General features: G+C 42.7%; 1 protein-coding gene across 1 annotated transcript in view; it reads left to right on the top strand.

Annotated features, from left to right (window-relative positions):
* The window catches only part of MYO7B (myosin VIIB), a 1,466,289-nt gene that overhangs the window by 753,373 nt on the left and 688,696 nt on the right, over positions 1-24,220 (top strand). Inside the window, exon 23 of the mRNA XM_069617875.1 lies at positions 4,219-4,428. Coding sequence (XP_069473976.1) covers positions 4,219-4,428 — 210 coding nt within the window. The remainder of the gene's footprint in view (positions 1-4,218; positions 4,429-24,220) is intronic.

Here is a 24,220-nt window from a genome sequence, read left to right as displayed (position 1 = left end):
GGCGGTGGCGGCAGCACACCTACGCAGGGAGGCAATCCCGGTGTACCCTTACCTGGACGACTGGCTCATCACGGGGGAGACCCCAGTAATTTGCAGAACAAACATTCAAAGGACGATCGACCTCCTCTTCGAATTAGGCTTCTCAATAAACGAGAAGAAGTCCATTCTGGTGCCAAAGCACCTCCAAACAGTTCCTAGGAGCTATCCTAGACACGCAAGAGGGGTTGGCCTTTCCATCAGAGGAAAGAATTTGGAATATACTGCTGCAAATTCCGCAATATCAGGCCGGTCGCCAGATAACGGTACGCAAAGCAATGGTCATTACTGGGCATGATGGTGTCATGTATTTACCTGGTCCCGCACACCCGCCTGCGCATGCGTCCCATGCAAGAATATTTGGAGAACAGTGGTCTCAGGCAAGTGGTCAGTTGGGACGATCTAGTGGCCGTTTCACCAACACTGGTACTAAGTCTTCACTGGTGGACAAGAGAAAATCTGTCCAAGGGGAAACCCTTTTACGATCCCGAGATACAGGCGGTGGTCACAACCGATGCATGCCTGACAGGGTGGGGAGCTCACCACCTCCACCACACAGCTCATGGTCTCTGGTCTCACTCAGTGGCCAAGAATCACATCAACCTGCTAGAGCTTCTGGCAGTATTCAGAGCGCTTCAAGCGTTCGAGCCCTACCTGCTGAATCTGTCAGTGCAGATCCGGACAGACAGCACTACAGCCATGTTTTACCTAAACAAGCAAGGAGGGACTTGTTCGTCCAAGCTTGCCCAGAAAATGTGGATATGGGCACTCAGACAGAAGATCTTCCTGTCATCTCAACCTGTTCCAGGGGATCTCAATTCTCTGGCGGATGCTTTGAGCAGAGATCCCCTCCCAGAGGAACACGAATGGTGTCTACACAGAGAAATCGTAGAAGATATCTTCCCTCAGTGGGGTTTCCCCACCATAGAACTATTTGCCACAAGCTAAAACAGACAGTGCCCAGGATTTGTATCCAGGTTCCCCCAGCCAGACTCCCAGGGGAACGCCCTTTGGATGAACTGGTCAGGGATGTTTGCGTACGCTTTTCCACCAACACCTCTCATCAGGAAGGTGGTCATCAAGATGAACAGAGAATCAATGACGCTCGTCCTAGTTGCTCCCATGTGGGCGAGACAACCGTGGTTCTCACACCTACGCAGACTAGCGGTGTGCGAACCCATCAAACTCCCGGGCTGGTACAACCTACTGTCCCAGCACCAAGGTCAAACAGTGCATCCTCAACCCAACTCAATGAACCTAGCAGCATGGCTCCTGAGGTCATAGAATTCAGACATCTCAAATTACCACAGAGATGTATGGACATCCTAAAAGAATCTAGGAAGCCAAACACGAGGCACCTCTACTTTGACAAATGGAAACGATTTGTTATCTGGTGCCAGAATAAGCAAATCAACCCAGTTGATTGCACTCCTTCCACAGTTGTCACATACATGCTCCACCTGCTGGATGCAGGACTGGTATTTAACTCACTGTATTTAACTCACTGAAGGTACACCTGGCAGCGCTGTCAGCATACACCACATCCCATAACAAGGTGTCGTGGTGGAAGATACCAGTGGTTAAGGCTTTCATGGAAGGAGTAAAGAGACTTCACCCCCCTATTTCTAACCCACCACCAGGATGAGACCTTAACATGGTGCTATCTAAACTCATGGGCCCCCTATTCAAACCCATGCATAAAAGCAGTCTCAAACACCTGACTTATAAGACGGCCTTCTTAGTAGCTATAACATCTATAAGAAGGGTCCGTGAAATTAAGGCTCTGTCAGTGCAGGATCCATTCTTTACAGTTCATAAAGATAAACTGGTTTTACGGACACACCCTAGGTTCTCACCTAAGTTTATTTCTAAATTCCAGTCCATCGAGTTTCCGGCTTTCTTCCAAGACCCACAAAGCTCGGCTGAGGTGAAACTACACACCCTAGATGTGCGTAGGGCGGTCCTCTACTATGTAAACAAAACCAGACCGCTAAGGAAAACAGATCAGCTGTTTGTCTCCGTAGCTACAGGCAGAGAGGGAGATTGCGTCTTAAAGGTGCCATCTCTAAGTGGATTGTTAACTGTATCCAGCTGTGTTACTCTCTTTCTGACAAAACTCTGCCTTTCACGCCAAGAGCCCACTCTACAAGAGGAATTGGGGCCACTCTGGCTTTCAATGCAAATGTACCCCTTGACACCATTTGCAAAGCAGCTACTTGGAGCTCTAGTCACACTTTTACTCAGCACTACTGCATTGACACCCATTCCAAGACAGATACTCAAGTGGGACAAGCGTTTCTAAGACATTTATTTGCTCATGACCCTTCTCACATCCCACCTCCTTCTTCTAACACTACTCGCTAATCTATGCACAGCATGTGATCAAAGCAGATTCCACAAGCCTCAGAAGAGATACATTACTCACCGTAATCGTATTTCTGATGCTTGTATCTGCTTAGATTCACATGCAACCCACCCTTCCTCCCCTCTGAGAGAAGGCGCATGGATGCTTGTAGTCTTATCTATCTATCTATCTGCTTGGATTATCTGTACTCACGCTACTCCTCATGCTACCTCGTGTCATAAAAAATACAATCTGAGGGTCCTAGACGCGTGAGAGATCATGGGTACACTAGACGTCACACTAGGGATAGTATTACTGGCACGCCCTGTGTCGACGCCCATTTTCGAGTTTCGAAAAACAAACTGTAATACTCTGCAGCTTCCACTAGATGTCGGCCTATGCACAGCATGTGAATCTAAGCAGATATAAGCATCAGAAATATGACTACTGTATCATATATATATATATATATATACATATATTTATGAATATATGTTAATAAGAATAGAAAAAGCACATCACCGTTAGTATTGATGAGGAAGAGAGCTTTATCTCGGCCACCACGACACTACCCAGTCCCAAGGCAGGTAGGCAGAGAGAACACTTACTAACGGGGTCTGGAGCGGAGCGTCCTCCCTCTCAGCGAGACATCTTCACCTGGGGTTTCCAATCTGAATCTACTACCTGGATGTCCTCTCACTTATGGGGAAACAGGTCCCCGCCTCCCTTCGATTGCTAACCGTCTCCGGCCAAAGGACGGACAACAATCATGGGGGCACAGAGTAGAAAAATCCAGTTAACAGTGAAAAAACCCAGATCGCCTCTTCCGCGCTCGTTCCCATCACCCCTTATCACTGCACCTGCATAGCTTCAACTCCCTTCTCGGCACGTCCTTGGTCACACAATGCACTGACTATCCTCTATAGTGTGAATCTCAGCTTCCAAATATAAACATTACAACCGTGGTAGAACTCGGATCTGCTAACTAAATTAAAAGGAGCATAGATCTCCATTGTGTACATGGGATCGACACGCAGCGCCTCTACTGGAAAAACAATTCCGAGGCCAGCAAGCTGGAAATGAATATATCAAAGATAAGGAATACGTGGGAGGAACATCCAGTCGAAAGAACGTTACAGTTGGTAAGTAACTTGTTCTTCTCTTCAATGCAGGAAAAAAACATTCTGCATGGACAGCCAAAGGGGGTGAAAAGTAGGCATTTCCGACACCCATCTTCTCACCCCTTTGCAATATAACGCAGAGAAAGGTGAAAAGAATTACCCTGCCCTGCATTATGAAAAACTGTAGCTAAGCGGTACAATATGCTACTGTGTGAAATCCATTTCCACCCTCAAAAAAGATAGTGTACATTGATAAGAAAAACATGTTAAAAATAATGCTTGCAGATTTCCAGTATTTCTGGAAATTCTCATCCGCTACTGCTAACCTAAATGATTTTAAGAAATGTTGCATGCACTAATGATAACTACTGCATGCTATAATTCTTTAAAAGCATTCGTCAATCGCCCAAAGAGTTCATACAACTTTTGAAATGCACCATATTTATTAAATGAGAAATCTTACAGGGCCCGCAGTGTGGCTGCATATGCCAGCACTAATGTCACTATTTTACAAATGTGTAAATGTGTGTGGAATATGACCAATACATATGTATGTCTGTAAGTAGCATGGCTTGTGCATGGGTGTAGACTGTGTGTTTGTAGAGGGCCAACTGTGTTTGAAGACTTACATGATTGGGGTTGATGTGTGATTGGTAGCTTCCGGAAATGTGAATTGTCATAGACAAATATAACTTTGAAACTTCCTCTGTTGTTTAGGACTTAGAGAAGGGACCACACAGGCTGGATGAGGTTGACTTGGACTCCATTCCCCTGTCCCTTAAACCGGATGAGGAAGAAGATGACCTTGCAGAATACACATTTCCAAAGTTTGCAGCTACATATTTCCAGGGCTCTACCACACACACGCATATCAGAACCCGCCTGCGTCATCCGCTGCTCTACCATGAGGGACACAGCGATATTCTGGTATGGCTTGTCTTTCTCCTTTTCACTTGTTTTCATGCACAGAAATGAATGTTTAGAATATGTATTTGGCATGCTCTCTGTCATGTTATTTCACGCACCAGCTAAGCACAAGCTGTGCTCTTAATCGTCTCTCTAAATGTACTTTGCTGATTGGGTCCTACCTACTAGCAGAACACTGTAAATACGGTTTATATTGAAAGCCAAGATGATCTTTTTCATCATAACCCCTGTGCATACACCCTGGCAATCCAACTCCCTTTGAACATGTACACTGACGATGGAAGATGCAGAGGTTTTCTTTAATGTTTTGTGTCACTCTTTTCTTGCCCCTTAGACCGTGATGTAGCCAGCACTAGAGCTAATGGCGTACATTAAATGCTCACAGTCCAAGTCTTGAACAACATTTCAAACAATGGGTTTTATACTTCAGAGTGATTGCACAGCACTAACTTCCTCTTGAAGAGCATAGTGGGTCATCTGGGAAATTTAATTTGAACAATTCCAGTAATTAAACATAGGATAAAACATAGTCTAAAATGCATGCAAGTAAACGTGTGACACACTTATAGCTTAGTGTAGGAAGGAAACCTTACTGAGAATTTAATTTCCAATAAAACAATATTCTTGTTTTGTTTTATTTTAAACAGAAAGTTTCTTCAAGTTCAAGAATGTGACATATCATGTAATACTTTCATACATCTGCTCTCTCTTAGGGGTGTTAGTCACTCAGCCTGATGGTTCTAATGCCTCTAGAAATCTATTGGCAGATATATAATACCCACACTCACTATATTGCAAACATAACTCTAAAACAAATGATGGGTAGTTACTTCCAAATGGCAGTTTTCTGTGTAACTAAGACCTAGTTTTAGCAAGCATGCTGATCAAATTCTGCAGATTTTGTAGTAAGCCAACATCCTGGCACTGCTAATCATGTAGATTTTGGAGAACTGGAATAGTTTCAATGTTATAGTTTTCACTAACTGGAAGGGATATGTAATCTACGCATTCTCAATAATGACACTTCCCTGGTTTTTTAAAATGTCTGTCTCGTCTTCCAAATACATCTGCCACGTCCATATGATATTTGGGTTTCCTATTATATTCACACCATTTTAATTTAAATGGCAGGTTCCTAATTCTGTTTCTTAAGAAGTCTCCTTTTCCTGATCTCATGCATCTTTCCTGAATTCATCTAAAGCTGTTTGTAAACCTAAGTAATGGAGAACCCTCATTCTAAATTGTTTATTGACCTGTTGCGTAGAAGGCAAGTCCCTCCTTTCCGCAGAAAATACATCTTATAGTTACATTTGTAATTTCATGTTAGTTCTTAAGCAATGCTCTTGAACTGCACCTAGTAGGGATGCATTGCCTTAACTATATATTACCCTGCAGTATTACCTGGTGTCCATGATCCTTCCCAAATCGTTTTTACTAGCAAAAGTATCAGTTCTCCGAACGGGTTCTGTAGACAGAGATGATAACCCTCCCATCAATTGATGAAAATGAATGATCCTGTAGGTCGCTGTTCTGTCTCACCCTTGCATGGTGCAGTTTGTTGCGGTGCAAATATCCCAGAAACCGCGCATTCTAGGGCCTTGAAATGTGGTTGTTGACATCCCATAGGGCCCTCGAGTTTTGTTCCTCGTGTCGGGACTGGTTGAGAAACATTTTGTGTTTCCCTACCCGGTGAACATGGTTTAAGGCTTTGTCAGCAGGCACCATCTCGCAAAAATCCTCTGGAAAAGTTATTTCACCTGAGGCTGCAAAACATTTTTGTTTCCCTTCCCGATGAACGTGGTTTACAGCATTGTAAGGCTTGTTTAGTAACAAACATTTTTGTTTCCCTTCCTGGTGAACATGGTTTACGGCTTCGTCCGCAGGCACCATCTCGCAAAAATCCTCTGGAAACGTAATTTCATCTGATACAGCAAAAATTTGGAAACTTCTGGAATGGTACCTGCCTTCACCTTCGCCTCTCAGGTCCATTTGCCTCTCATACATTTTTTCCCCATTCCCAGTGAACATGGTTTACTGCTTCGTCGGCAGACCACAAAGCCACAAACAGATTTTGACTTTTGTTGAAATCCAGGGAAAGGGGTGGGGTGTCCAAATGTCATGTAGCCATTAATGTCCGAATGGCGCGCGCATTAAGTACGCGCTCTAAGTAGCGCTGTTTGCTGGCCGGAGTTGCTGCCCTACGTGCTCAAGAATACAGGAATACTGCCTGACCTTGCCTGGACACTTGCTGATCCCGCCCCTTACTACAGGAAGTGTTTATAATCTACGTCCGGCGCGCATTTGCGCGCGCGCGTTAAGTACACGCTCTAAGTAGCGCTGTTTGCTGGCCGGAGTTGCTGCCCTACGTGCTCAAGAATACAGGAATACTGCCTGACCTTGCCTGGACACTTGCTGATCCCGCCCCTTACTAAAGGAAGTGTTTATAATCTACTTCCAGCGCGCATTTGCGCATTCGCATTATGTACGCGCACTAAGTAGCATTGTTTGCTGGCCGGAGTTGCTGCCCTACGTGCTCAAGAATACGGGAATACTGCCTGACCTTGCCTGGACACTTGGTATTTACTTACCTGCCCTCATTTATGTTACTATATAACCTAATATAAGTATATATTACTTATATATGTCCCTTATTCTTATTATTTCAGCTGATCCCGCCCCTTACCACAGGAAGTGTTTATAATCTACTTCCAGCGCGCATTTACGCGCGCGCATTAAGTACGCGCTCTAAGTAGCGCTGTTTGCTGTTAGCTGGCAGCCGGCAGCTGGTTGCCAGTTACACTAACCAATACAACCCTGGGCGAAAGAGTGCGCACCACTGCTGGTTATAGCAACTTGGCTCACACTTAAATTTCCTTCTTGTTTTCCCATGATCTCGGTTGTTGATGCTACCTCAGACAAGGTGCTGCCATTCTATCTAGTACATGTATTGGTTTCTGTTTAGTGTGCTTTGAATTAACATCCTTAATTGCATCAAATAGCCTGTAACGCAAATCTTTCTCTCGTAGCATCCCTGGTTTCTCTCTCACTCACATTTCAATTATGGCAAATGGACTAAGAAGCTTAAAGGGTAACTTGACCACTCCCTCTTCGCTTTCTTCTAGTACCATTGACTCGCTTATATGTCATGGGAAAACTTCATATGTTGAACCGACTGTCCCTGAGGTCTCTACTGCGACCTTGGTTCCAGAAGAGATGCCCATGTCTTGTAATGGCCTACATGCTGCTCAAATACATGTCCGAACTAAGTCTCAATCATTCAACCATACTTTGTCCCATGTAACATCTGTGCCCCCTACCTCTCTCCCCTCCATTAGCCCGGAGGTGCGTAAGGCCATAGACGACTTTAAAAGCTGTTCTGAATCACCCTTGCCTCTTGAAACTGACAAAAAGCACTTTGATCTAACGATGGAGAAAATGGAGGCCCTTGACCAGGCTGTTTGCCGTTCCATCGGCACTCTGACACCAATAGTATTCAATTCAATGAAAAAACGCATGTCCTTTCATTCGCACATGCCCAACTATCCAAAAAATCTTTTGGACATGAGCGCTGAAATTGTTGACGATATAAATAAAGAGTTACCTCCGTCTCCAACCACCAAAACACCTGAATCTGTGACAATACATGATCAACTTCCTCATCTTTCACCATTACGCAACGAGAGCCCCCTCCAACACTCTCCTGGTACTTTCCCGGTTATTATCCGGATTCTAGACCTTCTTGATAAAGGCCATGATTTGACCGACCTCGAATTGAAGGAGATCAAATCATCTCTCTTATCTATGTCATCAAAGATGGACCACATCGAAGGATTCATCTTAGCAGCTGAAACTTTGAAAAATCTTAAACCTGCTTCATCCCCAAATCACTGATTGGTTACTAATCCAACCCTGAAAAATAAAAATATACAGTGTTCTCTTGCCCCTTTTCCCACCCTCCTGGTGATTCCCCCAAATGTTTTGCCAATCCTCTATGTATGTCCTCGTCAAAACGCTTCCATCGATTTAACAACAGCTATTGAAAAAATGAACATCATCATAGCGCTTCACACCTCTAAACCTATGGAACCCAAAGATAGCCCTGATAGTCCTACTATCCTGGTCAAAGCAGTGGAACAAATGCATCCAGATTCTCAAATATTGGTTCCAACAGAAACGGCCACGGGCTTTATGTCTCGGAGAGCTAAAAAACTCCATCAAAGAGCTATTAAAAGGTATGACAAACGAAGAAAAAATGCTTTGACCAAAGGTTCTTGTATTCAAACTGCCCTAATTGACCAACCACCACCTTCCATTATTGCAAAAATAACAGATGAAGATCACATTGATCTTGATCAAATTTCAAAAGAAAGTCAAGAAGCCCTAAATGTGACTATAAAATCGCCTATCAAATCGAAATCTGTCAATGAAATCGCATCTGTCAACATGAAACACTAAAAAATGCAAAAGCGATTAGTAATGCGCCAATAACAAGCAAACGAAGAAATAAAAAAACACTGCTATATCTATGTGTACGGATGATCTAACTACACCGGCTTCGAACCATTTAACGGGAATCAAATCAAATCTGACTAATTATTTTCTGAAATCTGGCAGAATTCGTACCACTCGACATGATGAAATTCTATTATTAGGCTCCACTTCCACCACAACGCCCAAATCTTATAGTGAAGCCTGCAGAAATGCTAATAACTCAGCTTCGAGCTCTATTCGAACTATAGACCTCTCTAACATAACTGACTCAGTAACAACACAGAACGCACGGGACACCGATTCACTTACACCAGTTCTGCCAGTGGTTCAGTGCTCACCCTCACAGTCGGAAAATTTTGACCCAAGCAGCATGAATGATGCTTTACGTCCTTCTATCAAGTTACCACTTCAACCAGATCTTTCTATCACCAGCAATGATCAAACGGATTAGTCCGCTATTGTACGTCCTGAAATAGTAGTTAATGGATGTGGCAAAGTGACATCTTTCACTACGTGTTCATCCACAGAATCTTTCCCGTTGCACACACCTAATCAGGTTTTGCTTAGCGCTTTTCCATCTCCTGATTACAATAGCGCTCTGGTGCATGGCCCTGCGCTACACACATCTCTTCCAGAAGTGCAAACTTCTGCAATGCTCACACACCATGATATTCTAGACATTCTGAGGAAGGAACTCTATGAGAGATCTATGAAGCCTGCTCTAGATAACGAACCAAAAGGCTCAACCCAGACTAGCCCGAATAATCAAGTTCCCCCTTTCGAGGACATTTCTGATCCCCATATAAAATCTTATGCCCGCTTCCCTGACAAGGCACAACACATTATTACGGAAAAACTCCACCCAATAGGCTTTGAAGGTAAACGCAAATTACTTGGGATTAATCGTATCAATCGAGCCTTTTTTTTAACGCTCTTTGGTCGGATCCCCCAATTACGGATGTTTAAAACAGAAGATATCCTCCGGGTATCATTGTCCACATAAAATAACTATCGCACTGTCTGCTACTTGTCTTCGGAAGCCGTTATGAAATATCTATGGTTTAACAGGGAAGGTATAAAAGAAGAAGGCTTAGTTCTAAGCTCAATTGAAAATTAACCAGAAGCTATTAAATTCATTGAGCATAGCTGTCCTCAACCTTCTATTTTTGATTCACAATCCGCTTCCATACTTAAAACTAATGTGGATCCAAATGCAGCTATTAATGAATTATTGAACAAAGCAGGTATCTCTCATGATCTCCCGTGGCTAGCCCCCATGCTTTATTCTCTCTACAAAGCTAAAGAACCTAATTCTACACCATAGCCTTCAATAAAATCAACCTTAACCTTCTTATCTTGGAACTCATGTGGTTATAACAACCTTATGAAGTGGTATTCAATGTTAGACTGTGATACCCGTCCATCAATATTATTGATACAAGAAACCATGAAATCGACTGTCCTCTCGCTACCGGATTACACTACTCACTGCTTATCGGCAACACGATCGACTGTCGGTCGTCCCGCCGGAGGCATCTTGATAGCAGTTGACAATGCCTTAATGTTCAGTTCTAAGATCATTTGGAAGGCCGTGAATCTTCTTGCGATACTGTTGACGACTAACATCTCCAAGTATCGTAATATAATTATAATCTCAATTTATTGGAATCTGGTGCTTTCACCTATTGATGTGATGATTACCTCGGTTGAGAATTGCCTGGAATTCGTCACACAGGAATATCAAGATATTGAGATAATACTAGGAGGCGATTTCAATTGCGACTGCAGGACCACTACTGAGTTTAGAGGCCCTAAAACCAATATCCTATCAAAGCACAGAGGCTCACGATGGAGGAATTTTCTAAAAGATTGGGACTTGGATATCATCATACCTGATGAACAATCAAACTGGTCCACATGGTCTAGAGATACTAAAGTCTCAACGATTGACTTTATATTTGTCACCCATAATCTGCTTTTAACATCAGTGCCCTTAAAAATTACTTTGATGCCATTCGGTGACCATGCACAAATACTGGGCCAGTCCAAAATCAACTTCCCTATTCTGATAGTTGATTCTTCGACTATGCTGCCTGAAATAGATCGTCCACAGATTTCCCTGAGATGGAGTAAAGCATTATGCATTAAATTTGTCCAACACTTAATGCTGACTATTGCCAATAGTCACATCCCAGAGGAAACCCCGCACAGTGTGATGGAGTCAATCTACGCTGCAATCATTCACGCTACTTTACTACATTTTAGTAAAAATAAAATCACTGCTACCAAACATCCTCACACATTTGATCCCCTTTGTAAAATTCAGAAACGGAATAAAAACAAGGCGCTTAGAGACTTGAAGAAAAATAACGATCTATCTCATGAAATGTATCAGGTTCAACTGAATCGTATCATGACATTATATAAACAAAACATCAAACACATAAGGATACTCAGATACAATGAAATTAATTGTAACCTCATAAGAGCCATAACAGCCCATGATACACGCACCATCTGGTGAACCATTAAAAACAATGATAATCAATTATCACTCTCAATTCCGAATGCCATATCTGAATCTACTTGGCACACGTACATTATAACCAAATTTTGCACCCCTAAGCAGTTCTTGAATATCCGTACCATTTCTTTACCCTATCACGATCTACCTCGACTAAATTGGACCATCGATAACATTAAGTGGACTATATCAAGATTGAACTACTCTAAATCAGCTGGTCCTGACGGTTTTCCTCCCTGTTTGTACAAGGCAGATCCAAATCTATGGGCCATCCTTCTTAAAACCAAATTTCAGGCCATTATCGACTCCGGAATTATTCCCACTTCTTGGCTCATATCATTCCGATATTCAAAAAAGGAGACCCGTCCTTGCCACAGAACTACCGGCCTATCGCTTTAATTGACACGGAAGCCAAACTCTTCGCTGTTCTTCTTCTTTACGATCTTGAAAAGCATATTGAAATGAATCAGCTATACTCCAAATATCAAACTGGGTTTAGAAAAGGGCTAAGTACCTCTCTCAGCGCCATGATTATGGTATTTACCATTGGGGGAGCAAAACAGCCGTCTGCAAATCCGGTCTACATTGCCCTGATCGACATGACTTCGGCTTTGACACGGTAATACGCGACCTATTATGGGCTAAACTAATTGAAGTGGGAATACCTCCTGTGCTGATATATTGGTTCATTGCCCTACACATGAACACCTCCTATAAAATCAAACTTACTTCTGAAGGACGCACCACAAAACCTATTAACACCGAAATAGGCCTCAAACAAGGATGTAATCTAGCTGCTACCCTTTTCAACCTGTATCTAGCAGACCTCGACAAATGTTGGGATGAGAAAAATTTGTTCTCTGCAAAAATCGGCCTTCTTCGATTAAAATGGCTCGCATTTGCAGACGACATTATCCTATTCGATCCCACTCCTGCAGGCCTCCAACTGAAATTACAATTATTTGAGGAGTTTGCATTAGCACATAATCTAACCCCCAATCCCGCTAAAACAGCAGTGATGAAATTTGGTGTTCATAAAAAAACAGGGACATTTCAATGGACTATTATGCAAACTATTATTCCTGTTCATACAGATGGGATTTACCTAGGGTAATATCTATCTGAAAAAAATTCCATCAAAATGTGGACTGAAATACTAAATGACAAGATCCGACCCCTGATGTCACAAGTAAAAATTATACATGCAAAATACTGTAAATTCTCACTAATCCCTTTTATCGAATTCTTCACGTTGAAAATTGAAACTGTTATTCTCTATGCAGTAGATATATGTCTTGTAGACATTGGTGCAATTTTAGACCAAATTCAAGGGACATCGCTGAAACGTGCAATGTCTCTTCCCATGTCATTACCCAGCGCGGTTTTAAGGCACGAGCTAGGTCTAATAGCGTTATCCACTCGATGGAAATGGCGTCTTCTCATCAGCTTTGCAAAAATAATGTACCCGAAATCTAACTCTTTATATGAGGACCTTAAACAATCAATCCACTTTAGACCAGCGATCCTCATGGATCATTATTTGACAAAAATACACGCCATTTTACATGATGTTGACATCACAGTGGATGGCGTTTATATTAGATCCGCTTATGCCAAACGCAAGTTATTTGAACTTGATTGGCGTCTAACTATTGATCAGATAGGATCTTACAAACTTTACAAGGAGTACTACTCATCTTTGCCTTAACCAAATTCTGTAAACTTATAGAAAAGGAATTGGACAAGCATGTTAACTGTGATTTGACGAATTGCATGGGGAACTTCACTAATTAATGAAAAGAGATATGTTCTTGATGTTATACTTTTTTCCTCTCCAATTTTGTCTCTTTTTTTTTTTCTTTTAACTTGAATATGTTTGTTTCTATTGTAAACATTTTCATTGAACTTTGATTTTACATTGTTTTCCTTCATGTAGGAAATGTTTTATGATGAAGTTTTATTGAATTTTGATCTGATATTTTGTATGAGTTACATTGTAACGACCACTTGATACTTCACTTCTGCAAAGGTTCTGTTGCTTTGTAATAGAACCAAGACAAATAAAATAATTTAAAAAAAATGTCCGGATGGTCCTAACAGGTAAGTATGCAACATTTGGTTCACATTGGTGAAACAATGTGGAATTGTATAAGGAACAACGCTTCGCCAAGCCACAAACCTACAACCACATTTTTACTTTTGCTAAAATCCAGGGAAAAGGGTGGGGTGTCCAAATATCATGATAGCCAGTAATGTCTGGAGGGTCCTAACAGGTAACTATGCAGAATATGGTGCAGATTGGTGAAACAGTGTGGAATTGTATAACGAAGAATGCTTCGCGCCAAGCCACAAACCCACACACAACTTACGACTGCTGACAGGTTTTATTGAGAAAAGTAGGAATTGTATTGGGCTTTCTATTTCCAATTGTGGGCTCATTATCATACAAAGCCTTGGCCACCCTTCCTTTAACTTGGCCCTGCTTTGTGTTTGGCAAGGGATCCTTACATTTTTACATGCTCATACTTGTAGAGCTGTAGATTTACTATACATTGTGGAGTTCTTGGTTTTCCATTAAAGCAATTTCCATTAAAATGAAAATCATGGAAATGTAATAATTTGAACAAGGTTAATACTTCCTATTAAATGCCTCTATATTGATCCCATTGTGGGGATAATTCTCCTTAAATGGTAAATTGCATGTAGGAGACCTGTTAACATTTGCACGTACATGCAATGTTTTTCATTTGCCCTAGATGGTGTGTAGTGCTGGAATTTCCTTATGAAGGAAACTGGACCATTTCCATGGTACGTGTGGTGGGCAATGCAGAAGGGTTTCTTGACTGAGAGCCAATGGAGAGCATGCAGCATGAGGGTAAAATGCATGAACCTTTTCATTGCAAGCAGTAGTCTGGCTGCTACATTTTGAACTCTCTAAAAGGTTTTACCATGAGGTAATCCTGGAGGCACAGATAGAGGCTGCTTACATAGTCTGGTCTTTAAATAACTAGTGATATCACAGCCATGGCTCTGTATGTAAAGAACAGATAAATCGATAAATCATGATGCGTTGTTGAGTATGAAGTAGGAAAAAGCCTACTTCTGGCAATGGCTCTGTCACCTATAGGTCAAGCGTGAGGCCACTGTCCATTGTGCTTCCACCGTTCTTTACAGAGTATGATGGTACTGCACATTAGCCCATCTCATAAGGCCAAGGGATTGAGGTGTTGTATGTTGCAGCTGCAATGGATCATGAGTCTGTTTGTTGTCATCCACGTGTCCACCTGTGTGAGGAATGTTTTTAAGTCTGGTGATTCTGTTGAGAGGTTGTTTTTGAGTTTGTAAATTATATGCGTTTCACCTGCCAAATTATAGCAGGTGACATCAACATGGCTGATGAAGTCTAGTAGGAGAGTCATGTAAGTGTTCAACGGTTGAGGCAAAATGTTGGATCCTTGGGCTACTCTGCAGCTTAGTAGGCATGGCTAGGATCTGAAGGTGGCATGATGGTGGTTTGGGTTCTCCCTGTGAGAAAGGTGGTAATCCAGTGAAGTTCAGCTCCTTTTATTCCAATGTCTTCTAGTTTCCACGAAGTTCAGCTCATTTTATTCCAATGTCTTCTAGTTTCCTTACCAGAACGTTGTGGCTGATGGTGTCAAATACTGCAGTGATGTCCAGTAGGATGCGCAGTAGGATGCGCACGCTCTCAGCGTTGTCATCAGCATTGTTCTTTAGAGTGTCCCAGATCACGCAGACGGCTGATTCTGCAACCCTCATTGGCCTCACAGCACACTGGGCCTCACAAAGTATGTTGTTTGTTTCTACATATTGCCAGAGCTGGCAGTATTTGATTATTTGCAGAACATTTTCAATGAAACAAGTGTTTGAGATGGGGTGGTAGCTTGCTGGGTCATTTGGGCCAGCTGTGGTTTTTTGAGAAGTTGCATGACAAAAAATGGACTTTAAAGACAGTGGGACACATGTAGTGGGACCTTCTGGGGGATGTGTTTATCAGCATAAACTGGAGGTTCGGGACCCACTGTCTCAACTTCTGTGCCTTATCACAAAACGCGAAGAACCCAATGTTTTCTACACAGTTACCTTATCACAGGGTTTGTTGGGGGGTAAATACCATAGCAATCCCTTGGCCAAATGGCCTCCTGTATGTATTCCCTCTATTTCCTCTTATTCCAAAAGTGCTCTTGAAGATCATGGAGCCGGAGGCGTTGGTCATCTTGCTGTTCCCCTTCTGGCTGTGCATGGGTTGGTTAGCCATTGAATGATAGCAGCACAGGTGTCAGCTTTTGCCTGTGGGTTTTCCGGGTTGTAAAGTAGATAGTAGGTCTTCTGTGGAGAACAGGTGGCCCAGTGACAGAGAAGTGGTGCTAGATGCAGTGGGTGTTGGTTCCTTGGTCCAGGTGGGGGGAGTGGCAATGTTTCTTTACTGTTCAGATGCTCTGGATTTGTATGTTCTTTATTCTGAAATGTGCAGCATTTTGGGCACAGAGTTCTTGAGTCAGTGTTGGGATTGTGTTACAGGCTGTTGGGTCTTTGAATTGTCGGATGTTGTTAAACATTTCAGTTTGGCTATGTTGTGCCACTCATGTACATACAGAGTAGTGTGCTTTGTTGGCTTTGATGATTTCAGCCTTATAAAAATGCTAGTGGTAGACAAACCTGTCTGCTCGAAGGTTGATTTTCGGCCCAATGTATTCCAATTTTCTTATTTCCTGGAGTTTCATTTTAGAGTGAACCATTTTGCAAGTTCCATCTACCGCAAACCTTTAAATAACTTTTTGGTGCTGTGGTCTCCATGACAGTGTTGTCCAAGGCAGATTTTATCCTGTTGTGCAAATTGTGGAGTTGCTCTTCTTGTGTTGTAATCTGCGAATCTGTTATAATGTTAGATCTGTTTGCTTCAAATCTCTTCATTAGGTAGGATGTTAGGCCGTATATCTTTCCATGCTCTAATTTGGGCAGTAGGTACTTTGGATGGTTCTGCAAGTGGTGGCACCTTTGTGAATATTGTAAATGGGATGGATCATTTATCTACCCAGACCATAACAATGTTCTCATTACAACAATGTTATCCAATGTGTGACCAGCTATGTGTGTGGGACCCTTGAGATGTACAGGGGCAAGATTTGCTGTAAGTGACCCTGTGGTAGGACTGTCCTCTTGTTCAAGCCATATGTTGAAATCTTTGTGTAATCTGCCATATTGGGGATCCTCAGATAGGTTTGCAACCACATCTGCAAGTTTGCCAGCAAAGGTTGGGCAGTAGGTTGGTGGTCTGCAGATTAGCAGAAAGCGTTGTGATGAGGTTTTGATGATTAAGCAAATAATGGTGAGTTATTCACAATCTGTGATGCTGTCAATGGTAGGCACTGGACTACTGCTATCTTTCCTCCGCTCCTATTGGCTCGATTTGCGCATTTGATCTTATAGCCCGCTGGAGTCCTTTATTAAATAACTGGAAAGTGATCATAAGAGAGCCAAGTCTCAGTAATGAAGAGTAGATCTATCTGCTCCACCAATAGGAGGTGGAAATGTGAGAGGTGTGTTTGGCGACTTAGCAAGCGTTGATCAAAAGGCATCTGGTACCAACCATTTCCTTGTGGGTCTTGGTAGGGCCCAGAGTGTGATTGAGCTATACCTTGTTTTTAGAGCCTTCCCAGGTCTCTTGGTTAACGTTGTCATTTTTTAAAAAGCTCAGTAGGTTCTTTTTGGGGGACAGGCTCCTTTTCCTTGCATCCTCTGAGTAGTTGCCAGTACTGTTGTTTGTCTTGTGATGAAAGATGAAATAAACAGAGGGCATTATGATCATGTCTGTGTGTGCAATCGATCGGTTGGTGTAGTGTTTGTGACCAGGTTGTTGGGATATGGTTGTGACCTGTTGCTCCATGTACTGTTTCTATCCAGATTTCAGTAGTTTGGATGAAGTAGCTTGCCTCAGGTGAGTGTTTCAGGAGCTATTGGGATATATAGGTTGTTAGTGGTTTTGACAGCATGGCACTGGGTTGCCACCAGGGTTTCTGGTTGGCTGGTCTGACAAAGTTGCCAAGATGGGTTCCATCATTGCTAAATTTCTCCTTTCTTCGGCTGAGATTCTACCATCTTTGTGACTTTCTGGGATGTTTGGGATGTCTGGAGATGGAGCAGCAGGGTTTGGATGAAGTAAAACCAAAAAAAGGAGGGTGGAATGGGTGTAGATGGGGGGCAGGTGTGGTTAGTACTTTCCTTTGTATATAATTGAGAATAATAAGCAATGGGCAATATTTTAGAAAATCTTCTTTGAAAAATGGGTAACGAGAAAATGTAGACTACTTTAGGTATGGCTACAGGTTGTCAATCAATAAAGTAAATCGGCCTGGCTGTGCAGTTCAGTTTCTAAGACTCAGGCTTTGAAAGAAGTTAAGTTGCTTGTCCAAAGTCATCTGACAGCAACATAAGTTAGTTAACCTATGCAATGAATCTCTTGGGCTGCAGCCAATGGATATGTATGGAAATGTAGTCAGATGGCTGGCAGCAAGTTGGATAGTAGCAATGCAGTTGGGATCTCTGGCAGTAAATAGGAGAAGTGCTGCCGAAGGGGAGCTTTGTCTGTGAGTATAGTGAAACAAGCTGGCTGCATGATGGCCTTGAAAGGCTGAAGGAAAGTGAGATATGACTATGTAGACTGTGTATTGTGACTTCTCTGCAGTATGTCACATTACAAATAATGCAGAGGCACGATTTGACAGCAACATAGTTTTACCTCACAATGAGAGATCAGGTAGTGCTACCTGTGGAGAAGTTAAATGAGAACAACAGTGTACACCATGCAATGGTCTTGTATGGGAAATCTAAAAAGCAACTCACAGTACATGAAAAAAGGCCTTGTGCGGGACCCCCAATTTCAGAATAAGCAATGCAATGTAATGTGCTTGGTCTATGCTAAATAAAGCAATCACAAAGTACAAATACAGCAAGCCAGTATAGGAAAATGAAAACTGAGCTTAGTCTAGGATATTAAATGAAAGACAGTATAAGCAAAGGTAGGGAGTTTAGTCAATGCAGTTTAACATGCAGAATAGAGTAAAAACTGCTGCCCAGTGTAGTGATGTGATGAGCCCAGTCTTGGATATTTGGGTGCACAGAATAAGCAATGTAACGTGCTCAGTCAATGGTATTTAAAAGCAGAGCACTGTATACATGCAGCAAGCACAATCTAAAACCCAAACTCAAAATTAAACCTTTTGCATGTCAGAAGCCTTTTTCAGCACATGCTCCAACCCCAAATACGTTCCATCATTTTACATTGCACTCCCAATGCATTGTGGTGCATGCAGTCTTTTACTTTCTCAGACCATTGATAGATTGTGCTCAGAAGATGAAGACCTGAGGAACTGCACCTTGGCCATTGAATTCATCTGTGTAGCTCATGTTACAACTTGCTGTGGCTGGACCTCAATGTTTGCGCAATAAAGTTACCTAACAGATTCCTACACTCTGACATATGCTTCCTAGCCAGTTTCCTGAGATGCTGCTGTGCTTAGTTCTGTTCCTGTTTGTCATTGATTGTTGTTCCTATTGGTGTACTGCTGCTGTGTACAACACAGTACATAGCTTGTTCTTGTAAGTTCATATGTGATGCTGTTTTTCCTGTAGTTCTTCATTCCCAGATTGCAAAACATTTACGTCCAGTAATTTCAGGTTTAACTGATTACAAATACTAAGTTTAACATGGTTAGTGGACATTTTTAAAAGTAGAGCACCGCTTACGCAAGATGTTTTTGGCATGTGCTACTAAAAAAGGCCAATGTAGTGAATGCATCAACACAGAATAATAAATGTAGTAATCTCATTCTGGGATATTTAAGTACAGGGGACAAAGTGTCACCAATGTAGCATAGTCAAGCTATGTTATTTGGAAATGGTCTGAATGGAGCAAAATACAGTTAGAGATGTTAAACGATTAATCAGTTATAATTATATCACAACATTATATAAGCACTGTGATGTGTGTTTGTTTTTTAGTATATAGATAGGCACACAAGTACAAAATGCACCAAACATAGTATACAAACGGCAATAAGCTCACTTGCTCGGTACAAGCAATGTACTGTGCTCAGTCAGTGCTATCCACATTTTAAAGTATGTTATAAATGTTGTACAATACACCATTGTGACTGTTTAATGGACAGTTTAATATTGCAAATTCTCGTTTGAAACATGTTACCCTTCTACTTCCTTTTTCATGATGTGCTACAAATGATGCTGGGTTTACAATGTGGCACCCCATTATGTTGATGGATGGGTTGCACAATATGATTTCATACCTAGACGCTCTCTGTGTGGTGAGGGTGGACGTATTCCTAGCTAATATGTACATACTGCATGTTCACATTATAATGTTGGGCATCCCATTGTTATGGTAGCAGATTTCTGAATTGCAAATGCAGCGGTTGCTAGAACCTGATTGCATAGGAAATTACCCTGCATGACTTCATCCAAAGGCCCACTGTAATAGGCTAGGGGTGTGTGTTTCTGGGAGGATCGATGTGTAAGGACTGCTGTCATTACTTGTCCATTTGTATGTGAGAACAAATAAAATTGCTTAGTGTAATCTGGTGTTGCTTACACTGTGGCAGTGCTTATTTCTGATTTTAGATCATCGAAACATTCTGTCAGCTTGTCTGTCCATTGAAGGGTTTCTTTATTTTTCAGTGCATCTTTGAGTGCTTATAGCAGGGGCCTGACATTCGTGGAATAATCATAAATCCATGTCCCACAGTAATTGCACAGCCCTAGGAACTGCTGCATCTATTTTTCCGTATTGGGCTGTGGTGTGTTTCTGGCTGCTCTGACTCTGTCTGGCGTTACTCTTCTCCCTACTGCGGATAGTATTTGCCCTAAGTACACTACTTCATTTTTGGCAATATTGTAATTTCTCGATGTCCACTTTGTATCCCTTGTCTGCAAGGCGTTGTAGGGGTTTGATTGTGTCTTCTTTGCACTGCTCTTCTCTGGTACTACATACTAGCAGATCATCTACGTGCTGCAGTACTCTGCTTGGCATATGTATGGTTCCTAGGTCCATCTGGAGGGCCCTATTGAAGACACTAGCGGACTCGCAGTATCCCTGTGGTAAACGTGTGTGCTGGTACCTCTGTCCGCTGTATGAAAGCGCAGTATGATACTGGGAATCTGGGTGCAATTGCATGGAGAAAAATGCATTTTTGAGGTCAATCACTGTACAATATACTGCATCTGCTGGGATGTTGCATAGTATTGAAGCTGGGTTGGGCACTAATGGATACTCTGCTACTACTATATTGTTCATTGGCCTGATATCCTGATAAGCTTTTTGCTTTCTTCACAAGGTATATGGCCGTGTTGCATTGTGAAGTGGATGGTACTATGAAGCCTTTCTCAATTAATGCTGTAAAGTTGTCATATATTCCCTCATCTTCTTCTCTGCATAACAGATATTGCTTCACTCTGGGGAGTGTTTCACCTAGTTTGAGTTTGATTTTCACTGCTCCTATGCTGTTCAATAACCCAATATCATGGGTGTTGTCTGTCCATAGTCGACTTGGCACTATCGCCCAATCCTCATACAGTTGTGCTGTTGCAACTCATTTTGCTGTGGTACCTCTCTGTGGTATACTACCATGTGACAAGGTATACAGATTTCAAACAGCATTTCCCCTTCTAATTCTGGGTCTGCAAATAAATGCTTGTCAGTTATTTTTCTCAATGGTAGTGTGGGGTCTATGCATAATACTGTGTGCCATTCTATTCCCTCTTCTCTGTACCTGTTAGGGTGTTGGCGTTTCTTCTGGTGTTCACTGCATATGCAAAGTGAACATTCTTCCTGGCGCCTGTCTAGTGGGACTGCTAGTCTACATAGGAATTCCGCTGGCAAGCAAAATATCATGTTTTGGACACCTGGGAGCCATCCAATCAGGATAGTCACTGCATACATGGGCATCTGTTCATGCACTGGTAGTGCTCAAATTGCCCTAGTGCTGCATAGTGCTTGTATCACTGCGGCTACTCTAGTGCATGCCTTGTGTGGAGCACACTATTCCTTTGTCTGTGAATGAAATTTTCATATTTAGTTTACTCAATAGGTCTCTACCCAATAGGTTTCCTGGTGTCTCTTTACTGTAAAGTAGTGGCGCTAGCATTACCTGGTTCCCTATGGTAATGGGTAAATCGTCTATGAAAAGAATCTTTGCTATAGCCCCAAAGAATCCCTGCGTGTCCATACATCTGTTGGTTAAAGGAAACCTTCCTTCCTTTATACAGGACCTGGTGGCCCCCGTATCTACCATGAAGGTGAACATCCTGTCTCCTATCTTCACTCGCACCATAGGTTCCTTTTCTGGGTCCGGGGTTACTGATAGGACTGGACAGGTTGGGGCTCACGGTGGGCTGTCCTATTGTGAATACATGTTTTTCCCCGGGAGAGAGAATCTGCTGTCTCCCATGACACTTGCCCCTGCATAATTTGTTAATGTCCCTCGTGTCATTGCATTTGGCTCACACAGCTGTGTGATGTCTTGGGATGGTGCCTGCTGTGTGGCATTCTGTACAGCATTCTGGGGTTGGGTACTGTATGGGCCGTCCCTGTGTGGGGGCTGCTATCTGCATTGGGCCTGGATTCTGTGGCTGTGCAAACCCTGGGGTGTATCCACCATATGCTGGTGCCCTGTAAGATGTCTCATAGGCAGTATACTGATTTGGGGGTGCTTCTGGATGATATTTCATAGGCTGCCTGCTTCAATAATCTCGTGCTATGTTTTCTACTTTTCTGCATGTCCAACATGCCCCTCCAAATCTTGGTCTCAACCCTCCAAAACCTCCTACTTGCCCTCTCTGGGAGTTACCGCTTGCTCCTTGTACCCCTCCCATGTTTCTTCTGTCCTTACCTCCACTACCTGTGCATTCCCTTGGTGGCTCCTGTTGTTGTTGCCCATCCGTGGCATCCTTGACTACTGCACCTTCCATGCTTACCTGTGCTAGCTTTTCCTGAACTCATTTTGCTTCTGCTCGCTGGGCTTGCTCTTCCTTTTCTCTTTTTTTCTCATGCCTTTGCTTGCAATAATGTTCTATATGCGCTTGTATCTCACCCCATCCTTTTGATTCGATCCCCACTATTTTATCTAGGTCTGCCTGTTTCTCTGTGTAACACTCGGTAGAATATTGGTATGGTTTTATCCCATGTTTCGCATGTTTCCTCTCACCACATTTCCTGGATTGAATGAATGTATAATGCTGGGTCTTCATTAGCTTGCATTGTGCGTGCCATGTTTGATCCTATATCAGGTTAACCCGGGCGCGCTCTTCTCAGAGGAGCCCATAAATGGGCTCAACAATTGATAAATGGAGCCCTATCATGCGCATCATTCTCTAGCCGAATTCCTGGGTAACCTGCTTTTCCCTAAAATGCATTTGTCTGTTCCCCTAATATGGTGCTAAGTAAGCTCTTCATGTGTCCCACTGTTAATGTGACTGCCACTGTCTGCTTTTCAAGTGCATAGATTGACTTACCAGCTCCCGCTGTAAGCATGGGAAGTGCCTTTATCGGGTTGTTTTTGTTCATATGCGGCCAGGGCACATATTATATGATATCCCTATCCCCTTCTGTATTAATGTAAATTGGGTCCCCTTTGTTAAACATCTTTGCCATTTTCTTCCCTCTTGCCACTGTCATTGATGAGGGGCGTGGTCTAAGCCTCTCCCTCAATGGAGTTATTTCCCTCAGCTCTTCCTCTGTCCCCCAATCTTCCTCGTCTTCCTCCTGATCTTCATCACTTTCTGTTGCTTCTGACTCATAATCAAGGGTTTGCTTACTCTGTCCCCTACGCGACATGCTCCCTTCTGTCTGCATTTCTTCTTCTGTTCCTATTTTCATGTCCTTAATTACTGCTCTATTCATTTTCAACAATACTGCCCCTGCTGACCATGCATCCGTGTTTATTACGGGGCATGGTCTCTCTCGTTCCCTTCTATTTGTTACCCTTTGAAGTTCTTCCTCTGTTTTCCTGGATAGCTGCTTCTAAATCCCTAAGCGCTTGGTTTTCTAGCTTTGTCATGTTTGGATCTCAACCTTTATTAATCTTGGCAGTGCCCCATGACACTGTTGGTTTGGAGTTTGTTCTGGGTTTGGATCAGGGATTTGTATATCCTGTGGCAGGTTTTACAGTATATGTCCCCATTTTTTGGCAGGTCTGTTGGCTGTGCAGGCGCTGGAGCCTGTGCCGAATTAGTATTTTCCCTGAGTGGGGGAGAGACTGATGACTGTGCAGGTGTCACAGCCTGTGTTGTGCTTGTACTGTCTCTTTGTAATGGTTGGGGCGGAGGCTACAACAGGTGTTTTCCCTTCTGCCGCATCCCCTCCTTCTGACTCCCTGTCTACCTCATTGTACAACTTACTGAGTTCTAATATGCTCTGCTTTCATTTGAGCTTTTTACCTTTATACTTTGATAACAGATGCATGTACATGTGTTCGATAATCCCCTCAGCATGAGCGCCTTCTGCTTGCCACGCAGTAAACATTTTCCCCTTGGTCCCTGTTGCCCATTCATCATTGTATTTGATGATCTTCTCCCTGTACGCTGGCAGCTCCTTCAACATGTGTTCTACTGGTGTGCACATTTTGAACAATAACCTGTTACAATGATGTACTGGCCAACAACTAACTATCACAATGAAATGAAACACCACATTTTAACAAAATAAATGTCCTTTGCTCACCCCCTATGGCGCACCCCCGAGTTGCCACA

Source organism: Ambystoma mexicanum, chromosome 10 (assembly GCF_040938575.1).
Source record: "Ambystoma mexicanum isolate Mex_15411 chromosome 10, UKY_AmexF1_1, whole genome shotgun sequence".
Lineage (NCBI taxonomy): Eukaryota > Metazoa > Chordata > Amphibia > Caudata > Ambystomatidae > Ambystoma > Ambystoma mexicanum.
This window is presented reverse-complemented; position numbering and strand designations above follow the sequence as displayed.